This window comes from Canis lupus, chromosome 1 (assembly GCF_048164855.1).
Source record: "Canis lupus baileyi chromosome 1, mCanLup2.hap1, whole genome shotgun sequence".
In the NCBI taxonomy this organism is placed as follows: domain Eukaryota; kingdom Metazoa; phylum Chordata; class Mammalia; order Carnivora; family Canidae; genus Canis; species Canis lupus.
Window position 1 is genome coordinate 29,996,544 of NC_132838.1, and position 14,617 is coordinate 30,011,160.

At 41.1% G+C, this 14,617-nt stretch overlaps 1 protein-coding gene across 2 annotated transcripts in view; it reads right to left on the bottom strand.

Moving 5' to 3' along the window:
• The window catches only part of MAP3K5 (mitogen-activated protein kinase kinase kinase 5), a 198,881-nt gene that overhangs the window by 23,200 nt on the left and 161,064 nt on the right, over window positions 1-14,617 (bottom strand). For both annotated transcript variants that reach the window (XR_012030333.1, XM_072824984.1), the window contains exons 19-23: window positions 12,676-12,833; window positions 9,859-10,036; window positions 8,808-8,828; window positions 2,144-2,321; window positions 1,885-2,053 (exon numbers count right to left, since the gene is read on the bottom strand). Coding sequence is in view for 1 of the 2 variants with exons in the window: in XM_072824984.1 (XP_072681085.1) it covers window positions 1,885-2,053; window positions 2,144-2,321; window positions 8,808-8,828; window positions 9,859-10,036; window positions 12,676-12,833 (704 nt within the window). In the remaining variant the exon portion in view is untranslated. The remainder of the gene's footprint in view (window positions 1-1,884; window positions 2,054-2,143; window positions 2,322-8,807; window positions 8,829-9,858; window positions 10,037-12,675; window positions 12,834-14,617) is intronic.

Sequence of the window (14,617 nt, forward strand, 5' to 3'; positions counted from 1 at the left end):
TGAAACAATTCCTTACCCACCAATGAGGTAATTAGTTTTAAGAATGAACCTGTGGACAATTTTCCGTATCAAAAATATAATATGATATTTAAATAAATTCCCTTTCTCGAGTTGTATTTCTCTACTTTGTATAAGGAACATCACTTCCCTGAAGGAAACATGGTAGGGTGTTATTTATCCTCATTTAACTTTAAGAAACTAGATTATTATTGTGCTTGTTTCTATTGTCTATTGTACATTTTGTTACTGCATCATTAAAATTAAATTCCTCAATCAGGCCGTGATAATCACAATTTCTAGGATTCTATTAAAATAAATGTACCATCAAGTTCTTTCTCTCAGGATATTTCCATTGGGGAGCTCCTTCTCATGTTTCTGTTTTCATGAGAAAAGATTATATTGAAAAGCTTGAAAGCTGTCATTAAGGGAATTAAAACGAGACTGGGAATAATTATCAACTTTTGTTTCTTTTCTTACCATCAACTAAATTATACCCAAAGTAAAGATTCACAGGCAATATCATAATAACATGAAAATATGTTCAAGAAGAAAAATGTGAGTTATTCAGAAATTGGAAGCTTATCTTAGTGAAAAATCAGCTATGTGTTTGCCAGCAGTTGAAATAGCAAACATTTTTTTGACATTAGCTTTGTTTTCACAACAGAGGAACATGTTGCTTCTAGCTTTTTGATGTGTGTGCCACTGTCCTACAAAGGAATGCCCAGGATCATCGAGCAAGGAGCCTGTTTTTCCCTTTCCCTCTGCTTGTGCTCACTCAGTCTCTCTGTCAAGTAAATAAAATCTTTAAAAAAATGTTATTAAAAAAAAAAAAAAGAAGAAGCCCTAACTTCCAATGTGATTGTATCTGGAGAAAGGGTCTTAGGAGGTAATTAAGATTAAGAGAAATCACAACAGTGGGGCCCTAATCCAATAGGGCTAGTGTTCTCATAAGAAAAGAAAGAGCAATCCCTGGGTGGCTCAGCAGTTTGGTGCCTATCTTCGGCCCACGGCATGATCCTGGAGTCCCAGGATCGAGTCCCAAGTCGGGCTCCCTGCATGGAGCCTGCTTCTCCCTCTGCCTGTGTCTCTACCTCTCTGTCTGTGTCTTTCATGAATAAATAAATAAAATCTTAAAAAAAAAATAAAAAGAAGAGGAAGAGACACCCACCGGGGGACAGAGGGATAAAGGGCTGGGGAGGATGTGGCAAGAAGGCACCATCTATAAGCCAAGGAGAGAGGCCTTGCAAGAAACCAAACCTGCCAACACCTTGCTCTTAGACTTTCCGCCTCCAGAACTGTGAGAAACGAATTTCTGTTGTTTAAGCTACTCAGCCTGCGGTGTTCTGTTGTGGCAGCCCTAGCAAACAAATATAGCAGGGAGCAAGAGTCTGTTTTTTCATAGCACGTACAGCCTTCTGACACACTATATTCTTCACTTACTATTGCTCATCATCCTCTGTCCATCTGGACTTCACCCCACAAGCAAAGAGGGGCCTTGCTGTGTTTGCAATATTTCCTAAACGCTCAGATGATTCTGGCAGGTAGCCTTGTGCTACCATCGGAATTAGGAAGTCCATGTGGCCCAATGCGTACGTGTTGATCGGATCAATAAACAGATGAACGAAGGGTAAGAGAGGGCTTGTAGGCTAGCTGGATTGGCCAGTGTGAAATATGTGCTAGTGACTTACAAATAGCTGTGTTCAAAAATGTGGTCTCTAAAACAGGGATGTGCCTTTTTTCCCCTCAGGGGTAGGTTTGATTCATCCTCAAGAGCTCCAGGGCTTCCTCAAGCCTCCAGGTAGAGCCTGTGACAGTTTCAAGGAGTCACAGCACAGGTGAAATATGCAAACTCTGGGGAAACAAAGTATCTGCAAGAGGTCTTACCTGGGCCAAAGATTCCATTAAGTTTCTCACGACTTTGTCTTGGTCTTCAGTCAGGATCCTATGAAGGGTGGCCCGTCTCTCACTGTCCTTTCTCAGCATAAAGAATCCAGAATCTTTTTCTTCAGGGGAAGGGGGAGCACTGTGGTCTTCAAAATTTTCATCCGGAATGCTGTAAGAATGTATACGGCATCAATCACAATGTGCTTTATAAAAGGACACACAATGTACTTCTTCCACCCAAAGTAAGTCAGGTGTTTACCCCAAAAAGAGTGTCCGTATTCCTTTTACATCTCTCTCTCCACAGGATTTGGCTCTCATTTTGAAAGAGAAGGGGTCCACCCTTAACTCCGTGTCGGGGGAAACCGAGCCGTACTCGCTGCTGCTGCTCGTGTCTTCCACCAGGACAGGCACCGGCAAGGATATGCTTCTAAGATACTCTGCTCGTCACGAGAGGGGAGGAAATGGCCGTCAGGGCTTTTTAAAAATGTACACGTACTAAATACTCACCAAAACAGAGCAATATTAGTTGTCAAGTGTCTTGTTCTAATGACTAGTAAAAATAATGACTAAGAGGCTGGTCATGGGTTCTAATCGCTCCCCTTGCTCCATATATGGGTTGGCAGGGGAAGGGTCTCCCGGGTCCTGAAAGGAATATCTCAGGACCGTGAAACAGTGGAAGAAGCACCAGGCCCAGGGATCTTGGGTTCTAATCTCATTGCTATTGGCCACCTGTCAGACATTAGGAAGGTTGTTTATGGGTCTCAGTCTTCAGATCTATAAAATGAAGGATCAGCTGGAGCACCTGGCTGGTTCAGTCGGTTAAGCATCTGCCTTCAGGTCATGATCTCAGGGTCCTGGAATGGAGCTCCGTGCTGGGAATCCCTCCTCAGTGGGGAGTCTACTTCTCTCTCCCCCTCTGCCTCTCCTCCTGCTTGTGCTCTCTCTCTCTCTCTCTCTAATACATAAATAAATACATCTTTAAAAATAAAAGTAGTAGCTTCCTATTTTTAAACCATGTTCCCCGCAGGCATGAGGGTCCACCTTAGCATCTTGGGGTTGCCTTAGCTGGAGCGAGTAAGGATTCTGTGATTCTACAACATAGGTTTCAATCCTGTTTTGCCTAAAATAAATATGCTCTGTCAGTCTTACATATCAGGGTTCTGCTTAAGGATTCAAATGAAAAAGAGTTCTTTGTAAAACACAAATTTTGGAAACCAACAGACTATGTGATCTCTTAAGTCTGACCCATTCCCAGATACTGTGATCCTGCAGCAGACTCAGGCTCTTTTATTTATTTTTTTATTGTGATGGAGATTGAGCTGGCACAGGAGTTAACAACATTTCATCAAATACTAATTTTAAAGGAAGTAAGTTTTGCTAGAATCATCCTTACCAAACAAGTGTCCCAATACTACAAAAGGACCTACTAAAAGGCAGATGTAAAATTATAAAAAAGGAAACCCACTGTTGTCTAGAGTCCCTTTTTTTACTTAATTCCTCTTGGACTGGGCTATATCAACAATAGAACCAGGCTGAAAGACGTGGGACAGTCAGTTAGTGGTGGACTCCTGCCTCTGTTCCCTGTGACTGCAGATCAGTAATGATTAACCGTGAGGAGGTGGGGGCAGCGGGCCATGAGCACGGATCAGACAGATGGACATATTTAAGAAGCAGTCATCTGATTTACAAATATATGAAAGCCAAACACACCTTCTCTTTCTTTTCTTCCTCCCCTTCCTCCAGCCACTTCCGGACTCTAACCCTTATGATTCCATATACATAGATATGTTTTATTATATCCTTCCAATATATAATTGGAAGGAAATATAGCATATTGTTAAATGGTAGTTATTTCTGGAAGATGTGATTTGGGGTGATTGTGATTTTCTTTTATTTTTCCAAAATTTCCAAACTTCCTATTGTTTTTGTAATCAGAAAAATATATGTTATTAAAAATATTTTTCACAAGCAAATGCTCAACAGAGAGTAATACCATATTACCAAGTACTTGATTTACCTAATAGCACAGTTAGTGATGGTGTAGGGGATGAAAAAAAATATCCCATTACAAAGCAGGAAGTGACATTTCTCTGAAAATGTATGGCCTTAACACACCTATCACTGGGAAGTTCTTCCAAGCTATTGTGTCTTAGAGAAAGGGTTTTCTAGCCATATTTAGAAGCTTCCTGAATCACAGAATCTTGCAGGTAGGACACGTTCTACACCTTAGTTATATCAAAGATGTCATGCAGGACCATTTTATTATTCTGTCCCCCTTATAGCTCAAGTGAAGAAAGCAGGTGTTAGAGGGGTACCTCGCTTTGGTTTCAGCTGTAGGGAGGAAGAAGAGATGTATACAGCTTCCAGGGATGGTACATCTCTGGGCAAACCACCTCAGTGATCAGTAACTAGAAAGCCTCCCAAGATGAACTGGTTGACCAACTTGCTGTCATTGAAGTTGCTACACTGCTGAATCACTAGAAGGTAGGAAATGAGATGAAGCTAAGAAGAGCTGCTCTGGGTTTACCAATTTAATATCACAATGTCTAATTTCAATGTATAGAAATGTGCAAATGGCTACATTGAAAATATTATAGCAGGGGAAAGTGCCTGCATGCAGCATTTCCCAAATTAACTTGACCAAGGAACGGCCTTTTTCCAGAACAGCTCATGGACCCAGCATTTCATGGACTATATTTTAGGAAGTGCTGCTCTAGCAGGAAGCAAATGAGCAACCTCTTTCTTGTGGATAATAGTAAGATGACATGTCTAAGAAGAAACATGACAGGTCTTTTTCAGAGGGCCCCCAAAACAGGGCTGCTTTTGAGAGGACATTTCTGGGAGTTGTCAAGGTCTATGGTGTACTTTGTTTCACTTTGCATTGATAGGAATAGATTACAGAATGGATAAAACAGCTGCTAGGCTGGCCAGATGTGGACTTAAGGCGTGGAAGCATGGTTTTCATTGCCATTAGATATCAAGTCCTTAAAGTGAAATGTTGCTGGGAGAAAAAGAACTGAAGAAAGCTCTCACCATTCTATTGGTTTGATGGAATGACTAACATCTTCATAAGGAAGGCACAAGAGCCCTGCTGTGGGGTTCACTACAGACCTCTAGCACTCAGCGAGGGTATCTTCACCAGCATATAGATTGGTGATCATCTCTCAAACGCGTACTCCATTCAGAAACAGAGGCATACATCATTTACATGTCAAAGACAAAACTGTTGTTTCTTAGGCACAAATTCCATCAGGAATGCTATCAGCTGAGGAGTTTCTATCACCTGTTTCTGTATATACATGTGCCTGTGCACATATGTGTGCCTGAAGAATAGAGGGAGGGAGGATATGACTTGTCCTGCTTTTCAGTGTGGGGGGTCACATAATGTGATTTGATTACCCAGTACTGAGAAGGCCTGTGTTGTACCTGTGAATTTTAGGGTTGCTATGGATACTGATTGCCTAAAAGGAGGTCTCATGAGGTAAAACTGAATGTTTAAGGATGAAATCAAGTGCCCAGTGTTGCTATGGCTCATCTAGGAAATAAAAGGACTTGCAGATATTTTGTATGTCCTGTGTGCATAGCCCTGAATCCTTCCTCTACCAGATTTTAAGTTTAATCTTAAATTTGATTACTCTTCTCTGTTGGGCCCATGCAATCATTCATCTGGCTTATATTTACTGAGTGTCTACTATTTGTTGGGTAGCCAACAGGACTTGATGTTGGATTGAAGTAAGGGTATGAAAGGGAGAAATAAAAAATGACTGTGAGGTTTCTGGCTTAAGAAATGAATGAATGAATGAATGAATGAACTAGTTATACACTAAAATGAGAAGGAATACAGGCTAAAGGGGAAGTTACTTTTAGTGGGCAATGGGTGTGATTTGAGCTTTCAGTTTGAGAAATTAGGCCATAGGATGAGTCTGGAGCTCAGAAGAAAAGATGGAGCTAGAGACATAATCTTAGTAGTCTCCTAGCTAGAGATGGTATTTAAAGCAAAGGATGACATAATTTACGGAGGGATGAGAAGAGAGCAGAGGACCTGGACCTTAAGAACACCAATATTTAGAGGAAAATGAGGTAGCAAAGGAGAATGACAAGGAGAAGCCAGGAAGCTGAAGGAAAACAGGAGAATGGGGAGGAGGTCATGGAAGGCCATAAAACAGATCGCTAACACAAGAGAGAGAATCCATATCTAGACCAAAAGCCACTGAGAAGATGAGTAAATTTAGAATTTGGCCAAATAGATCTCATTAGTGACACTGACCAGAGCAAGTTCAATGGTCAGTGACACCAGACACTAGATACAATGTTGGGCAGACACTGGACTGGTAGGAAAAAGATGTGGAGAAGATCTGGAGACACTGACCTTCAAGACCTAAAGTTGGGATGGAGGAGAATAAAAATTGAGTTGTTAGCTAATCAGGCAGTCTGTAGTATCAGAGGAAAGAACAGTTTATGACAGAAAACACTAGAGCCTGGGCACATAGGAGTTATTTGGAGAGGGGGAAGCTGAAGAACTCATGGGTGTGTGGGATCCAGAACCCAAGTGAGGATTGGCCTTCTATAGGAAAATGAATGCTCTCTCCTTCATAAGGGTGGGAAGAGGGAGAAAATGGCATGCTAAGGCAGTAAGCGTGTACGTTCTTGGTGGAAACATGATGAAATCCATTCCTGAGATTCCTTGCTTCTCAAGTTATAAAAGATTTCCAGGTAAGTGAGAAAGCATAGTGCCTTTCTGGGGAGAAACTCAGGTGTGACTGTTACCATAGAAGCATCTTGACAGTTTCTGGATACCACAGAGGCCACAAGTCCCTTGATATCAGCTCATATACATTGAGATTCTGGAGCTTCCAGTTGTAAGAGAGAAGCCTGGAAGGGATTCCCTCACTAGCCTGTGTGCTAATGTCTTGTCAACTCTTAAGAAACCCTCTGCTGTGGGGCTAGTCATGGAAAGTCTTAAAGAGGCTGGATAGACCTCTCTGAGGATAGGAAAGATCAAAGGTATGCCTCCAGAAGGATGATTCTTGTTGCTCTTTTGTGGATGCTGATGGGTAAGGGTATTAATCTAAAATTCCCTAAGAGGATGGCCTTTATCAGGGTAGATTGGAGTGTGTAGAGGGCACATGCCAGTCTGTGGGCCCCAGACTGTTGGGAGCTTCTGCCCAGGGGAGGGAGATGGCTCTAACTTCAGGGAATTGGCTACATCCCTGCTCTGGGAAAGTGGGAATGTTCTAAATTTCTCCCATCATTATGAGAACTGCCTCAGAGCCTAATAGCTATTCATAAGCTCCAGAGACCATCAAGGTTCTCTGAGTTCAGAACAATCTAGGGACAAAGCTCAGCCAGAGCAGTCTCCTGTCATCTGGTCTCCTATGTCCAATTGCCCAAATCTCAAAGGTTCTCACACTTTAGTGAGCATAAGACTCATCAGGTTGTTTACCTAAAGGTATAGCATTCCACGTTATAGTTCTAGATTCTGGGAAGGGCCAGAAATCTTAATTTTTAACAAGCATTCCAAGTCACCCATGCATAAAGATCTGGGCCTGAGTCATACCTGTATTTCAAGTGCCTGCCCCCTATATTCCTAGTGCTAAGTGCATAGTAGAGGTTTAAAAAGGTTATTAAGTGGATGTTATTAAATAAACCATTCTTCACATAGCTCTCAGAACGATCCATCAATAGCTCCACTGTTCAATATGGTAGCTGCTAGACATATGCGCTTATTTACATTATCATTTCAATAGAATTAAAATTAAAATTAAAACGCAGTGCCTCAGTCAAGGTAGCCACATTGCAAATGTTTAATGGTACATATCCAGAGTGACTAATGGGTCGGACAGTGTAGATACAGGACATTTCTATTATCATAGAATTATCGACCCTATGCTTTTAACTCCAGATTAAAGTCTTTCTCAGGCTCTCCCCTCCTCTTTGATAATTCTCATATGGAGCCCTTTAGGATATGATCCTGCTTACCACCTCCAGCCTCAACTCTTCCCCCAACTCTTCTCCCCTACAAGAACAATGGCTCTGGGGAGCCCTGGTGGCTCAGGGGTTTAGCACCGCCTTCAGCCCAGGGCGTGATCCTGGAGACTGGGGATTGAGTCCCACATCAGGCTCCCTGCCTGGAGGCTGCTTCTCCCTCTGCCTGTGTCTCTGACTCTCTCTCTCTCTCTCTCCCTCTCTGTGTGTGTCTCTCATGAATGAATAAATAAAATCTTAAAGAAAAAGAACAATGGCTCCTTAAAATCAGGACCTATGCTTTTATCATCCTTATATATTCCAGGCCTAGCATGTTTCTTGCACACACACTGAAAGCACAATAAGTGGTTTGTTAGGTTAAAATGAATTACTTAACTCTCCAGGTCTGTGTGTGGTAATGGGAGAGCAGTCCAGTACTGGAAAAGTCATGTCTCTCTAAGGGGGAAGGAGGTCTTCCTCATCACTACCTTCCCACTTCTCCCTTGATGGGGAGCTGAGTGTAGCTTTGAAGGTGGAGACCCTTCAAGTTAGGGCAGTGGCCTCTCCTCTGGACAGAAACAGTATATGATGTGTAAAAAAACCCTGGGGAAGGGAGAGCCCTGCAGCTTGCATTCATTTAGGAGAGTTCAGACCAGGTTATAGTTTATAGTTTTAAGTAACAGGAGGCATGAAATTCTCTGTAACACCTAAGAACAATAATAAATGGGATTTTAGCTGCTAATGAGGTTAGCACATTTGTTTTCACTTTCCTAGGGAGAAGGGGGGTTTCCGAAGGAATGCACCCAGCCAGGTGTGCAGCTGCACACATCCTTGATACCCGGGAGCCTCCCATGGAGGCAGAAAGCAGAGGATGAGGCTTTTGAATGGGAAATCTAGAGCTTATCACACGATGGTGAACCAAACTTCGGCTCAAAGGGCAATCACAAAAATAAACTCACCATTTGATCCAGCTGAGAGGGCTGTGGGAAGAAGAGCAAACAGCAACATAAGCATACATTAAGTTCGTTGCTCAACAGAGACAACCAAAAAGTGAATGCTTGAAATGGAATTCACAACCTTTGCAAATATTCAATCTCTCCATTTTTATCCCAAATAAATACAAAAATGACAGTAACAAAAGGATCATTTACTTGCTTTTTCTTTCTGAAATGAGTTGTGAAAATTATTGCAAAAGATAACGCTGCTGTTTTATTTATAAATGTCAATTTTCCCTTTCTTCCTCCCTTCCTCCCTCCCTCCCTCCCTTCCTTCCTTCCTTCCTTCCTTCCTTCCTTCCTTCCTTCCTTCCTTCCTTCCTTCCTTCCTCTCTCTTTTTTTTTCAGGGGGGTTAGCTATCCAGAAAGATATCCTCTGAGAGGAAATAGGTATTTTCCTAAAATTAAAAGAACATATTATCTGGGTGGCGTGGAAGTTTTAACAGCTCCATAATAGCTCTGTAGCTCATCAGTGGTGACTTAGAGTTTCAGCCCTAAAAGGCTATATATCACCTCTTCTATACTTTAACCTTTGTATCAGTGATGCAAGATTGCTATAGATGCTGATATACAACCTACCTACTAACCAGGTGATGAAAGACGATTATGTATGAGGTTTTAGCGTTAGTGGGATTGATGGTAACTCAGCTTCCTGATGGCAAAACTGGTTGTCTAGAAACACTGTGCTCATGTTTACACAAATTTCCAGGGGTATCTATAAGCAGATTACTTTACTTCTAGAAAAATCTTCCATCTTGGGGCACCTGGATGGCTCAGTCAGTTAAGCATTTGCCTTCAGTTCAGGTCATGATCTCAGCACTGGGTTCCCTGCTCAGTGGGGAATCTGTTTCTCCCTCTCCCTCTGCACCCCCTGCTCATGCTCTCTTGTGCTCTCTCTCTCCCTCTCAAATAAATAAATAAAATCTTAAAAAAAAAAAAAACATGAAACACTTCTATCTTAAAAGCTTAGGATTTAGTGACTTTGACCCATATCCTCTTCAGTGCAATCACATACCTGAAAGCTTAGGTTGTGTCTTTTTCTTTTTGCTTGAAACTTTTAAGAATTCATCAATAAGCAAGTCGTTAGCACAGGCTCTCTTGTCAGGGTCTGGTTCAAAACACTTCAGTATGAATGCCTTGGCCTCTGCTGACATGGACTCTGGAATCTCCGGGTGGACTTTAAACATTCCCACCTAAGACACAGCACGATGTACCTTCTCAGTGACCATGAGCTCTAGGATCTAAAACTTGGTCCCCTACCACAACAAAATCCTCTGCCATATACTATAGACTCATGCCTTTTCTCAAAGTGAGATAGGATATTTTCTTTCCTCTAGGTTATAGAAAGTTTCCAGAATGTTTTTGTAACTTTATCAATGACATAGCCCAAGTAATTATGTTAAGACAGTAGATAACATTATGGAGTAAGAATTCGGTCCTTGGGCAGCCCGGGTGTGTCAGCAGTTTAGCACTGCCTTCAGCCCAGGGTGTGATCCTGGAGACCCGAATCGAGTCCCATGTTGGGCAACCTGCAAGGTGCCTGTGTCTCTGCTTCTGTGTCTCTCATTAATAAATAAATTTTTAAAATCTTAAAAAAAAAAGTATTCATCTTAAAAAAAAGGGGGGGATCTCTGGGTGGCTCAGTGGTTTAGTACCTGCCTTGGCCCAGGGCATAATCCTGGAGTCCCAGGATCGAGTCCCATATCAGGCTCCCTGCATGGAACCTGCTTCTCTCTCTGCCTGTGTCTCTGCCTCTCTCTCTCTCTCTCTCTGTGTTTCTCATGAATAAATAAATAAAATCTTTAAAAAAAAAAAGTATTCAGTCCTTGATGTTTTATTTTTTTATTTTTTAAATTTATTTATGATAGAGAGAGAGAGAGAGGCAGAGACACAGGCAGAGGGAGAAGCAGGCTCCATGCACCGGGAGCCCGATGTGGGATTCGATCCCGGGTCTCCAGGATCGCGCCCTGGGCCAAAGGCAGGCGCCAAACCGCTGCGCCACCCAGGGATCCCAGTCCTTGATGTTTTAGAACACTGGCACACAATAAAAAAAATTTTGAGACCACTGAGTTGGCCATAATAGCTATGGGCCATGAATTGTGCCTGGCTTTTTGATTTATGAATTCCCCTGAATACTCCCAATAATCCAATGGATTGAATACTATCTTTGTTGGATCCATGAAAAAAATGAGTCTCAGAGGGGTGAGTTACACATTCTAGAAAGGCAAGTCTGGGATTCAAACCTTAATTTGTTTGGCTTAAAACCTGTGTTCTTTCCCCTATGTTGTGATTTGTGAATATTTTTCTTGCCTTAAATTTCCCATATGAAGATATATTTTAAAGTACTTTCAAATTAAACATGGAGTTTTTATAACAATTAGAATTTTCTCATTGCTGTCATCCTAAATTTTTATTTCAATAATATTTTCATGTAGTTAGTAGAAAAAATTTTCTAAGGAAATCTTTTTTTATATAGCTTAAAGATGTGTATTACTATATAAACAGCATTATATAATTATTTAGAGTAATTATATAGCCTTTACTATGTCACACCATTCAATGGTTTGTGCATATTATCTCATACAGGTCTCAAAAAATCTTTATTAGATAGGTACTATTTTTCTATCCATTTTATAGATGAGGGAAATGTGGTACAAGAAGATTAAGTAATTTGCCCAAAGTCACCAAAGATTTTGACTATGTTAGAGCCTAGATTCAAACACTATCAATCAGTGCTAGAGTCTATGTCATCTCACCTAAAGCATATTGTATATAATAATCCCTGCACCAAGATGGTTGAACACTTGAAATACTGACCAAGAAGAGAAAGACATCCATCTATGTCAAGAAAGGCAGCTCTCTTAGCAGCTCTCATTGCCCTTCTGGTTTGGTTACAGTACCCATTGCTGTATCAGTAGTGTCCCATCAGATCATCTTGAACCTTAAAGTAAGCCAAGTTTTCTACAAAAGCAGAAGGTATGTGACATGTGACCCCTCAGGAGAGGGTGGAGTAAGTGCTTGAAACATGGTCAATGGCAGGGAAAGAAATAACAGATTCTCATCAGAAGTCCTCTGCCTAGTGAACAGCAGACATGTGAGCTCTACTTCTTGGCAAACAGGTACTTAGTTTAAACCTTCCTCTGGCTTGGCAGTATGGCAGGCAAGGACAGGTGGGGATTGCAGGGACTCAGAGTAGGTCACTGCTTTGCTCAGTCCCTGGATTCTGAAGTTGTGGGCTGTCAGTCCTATTTCCATATTCAGTGCTCCCTATTTTGGTAGGTGGGCTGCTTCCCACTCTCAAGAAAGTTACTAAGGAATGGGCAAATTAACAGGCTAGAAGAGTAGCTATAATAAGAATACAATGGAGGTCCTTAAAATAGCGATTATGCCCTCCTCTTTCTTAAAGGAGCCTCTAAACTCTTATGATAGAGAAGGAAAATATTGCCTTGATTTAATACTTAAATGAATTAAAAATGTCTTTATATCTCTCTCCATGGAAGATTTACAGACTGTTTCCCAAAAAACTTAAATCGTCTTCCATGGAGTAGTGTGTTAGTTATGATGCATTGTGAAAAGCGGTTTGAGGAGGTTATATAGAACCTCACTTCATAGCTGAGAAATCTAAGGCAGAGAGAGATCCTCAGTGTGAGACATATGCACTGACTTTGAGGGGAGTGAATCTTCTTAACTTTAATGAGCTCTGGGAGCACATTTAATGTACTTACCTAGGCTCTTTTCCTTTTGCCTAAAAAAAAAAATCATATACACACATGGAATATCTAATAACTTTATCCAACAGTTTTTAGGACATTTAAGACATATGAAATGTGACCTTGAACATAGCTGCTTGTGGTTCTCCCAGTTCATAGAAAGGTGGTTTCCCTGTGGCCATTTCGATGATTGTGCAGCCCAAAGACCAGATGTCTGCTGCTTTCCCGTAGCCTCGTGGTCCTTTGTCTATGATCTCTGGTGCCATGTACTGAAGAGTACCTGGGATAATTCAAACACACTTCCACTTTAGAAGATAGAAAAACAGATGAACATCTAATGACAGCTTTCATTGTCCACATAAATAAGAAAACTTTAGAAGCATGATTCAAGTCTTATTTTTTTTTAAAGAATTTTTTAAAAAGATTTTATTTATTCATGAGAGACACACAGAGAGAGAGGCAGAGACACAGGCGGAGGGAGAAGCAGACTCCATGCAGAGAGCCCGATGCGGGACCCGATCCCAGGTCCCCGGGGTCACACCCCAGGTCCAAGCCAGGCACTCAACCTCTGAGCCACCCAGGCATCCCTGATTCAAGTCTTAATATCTCATCTTTCTTGAGTTCCAGTTTTCTCTGTCATTAATAAAAGTGGAAAATTGTTATAATGGTTTTTATCAGGGATGTAAGAATAGCTTGCCAACATGGTCTGGTCATGAATAGATACTTCCTCATCTTCTGGATAGTAGAGTATAAATGATGCATCATTTATCGGGACCTCTTAGAAACTTCTAAGAATTAGCCATTTAAGAACAAAAGAGAATATATCAACACACATTTTTTGCAGTTAGTTTTCCAAATACATGAAGATTCCTATCATGCATACTTCCATGTTTCTGGGAAAAGTTTAGGTCAATCATCCATTTTTCTAGATCTATATTTCTCAATTTCTTTTTTTTTTAATTTTTATTTATTAATGATAGTCACAGAGAGAGAAAGAGAGGCAGAGACATAGGCAGAGGGAGAAGCAGGCCCCATGCACCGGGAGCCCGATGTGGGACTCAATCCCGGGTCTCCAGGATCACGCCCTGGGCCAAAGGCAGGCGCCAAACCGCTGCACCACCCAGGGATCCCTATTTCTCAATTTCTTAATTGAATGCTTAATTCTTCTATTTTGATTCTTATTTCTAAATCACAAAAGTATGAAGATTCTGAGCCATTATGAGCCATTGTTTAAAATAATGTAAATCATTTTTGGTGTACTTTATTCTGTAAATCAAATATATATGGCTTATTGCTGTGTGCCTGTGGTCCACAGGCAGGTGGTATTAAACAACAGGTTTTACAGATCAAAGACAGGTCAGGAGACATCAGTACAGACAAATCACCAGACAGAGTGAAGAAGAATACAGTGAAACATAGGATATTTAAAAGGCTACATGGAATCAAGAGTTGAAGAATATGGTATGATGGAAAGAGAATTAAATAGGGAGCCAAGAATGCCTGATTCTAGCTCTAGTCTGGCATATCTCAGATAAACACTCAACTGTAGTTGTCTCAGTGGCTTGAATGAGAGTCTGGGTTGGCTTCTAATACCCTTTAGACTGATTCGCCCAAATCCAACAATGAGTCAGAAGTGTGAACAGGAACAGATTATTGCCACATCCCCTGCTGCTGATAGACTCATACAAATGATATAATCAGCAAACAGGAATTCATCCAAGATGCCATATTCAATTATTTCAAATCCTGAGGCATTTGCTAAAAGAGCTACTTCAGTATTTTCTAATTCATAACTAAACTGACATTGACATAAATACAGACACCTTTTATGAACACCTCATGCATGATTTATAGGTGAAACTGCTATGCATAATTGTTCCTATGAAACCCACCAACAGAGGCTAAAAACTGGCTGTTTTTTGTTCATGAAAACAAACAAAAGTATATTATTCTTGTCAAGTATTGTCATCTTGCCAGGTTATCCTCCAGCTCTCATTATGTGGCCACAGATCATGTTCAAGTTCACATATGACTGTACATGTCTGCTCTCAGCTTCAATCAGCA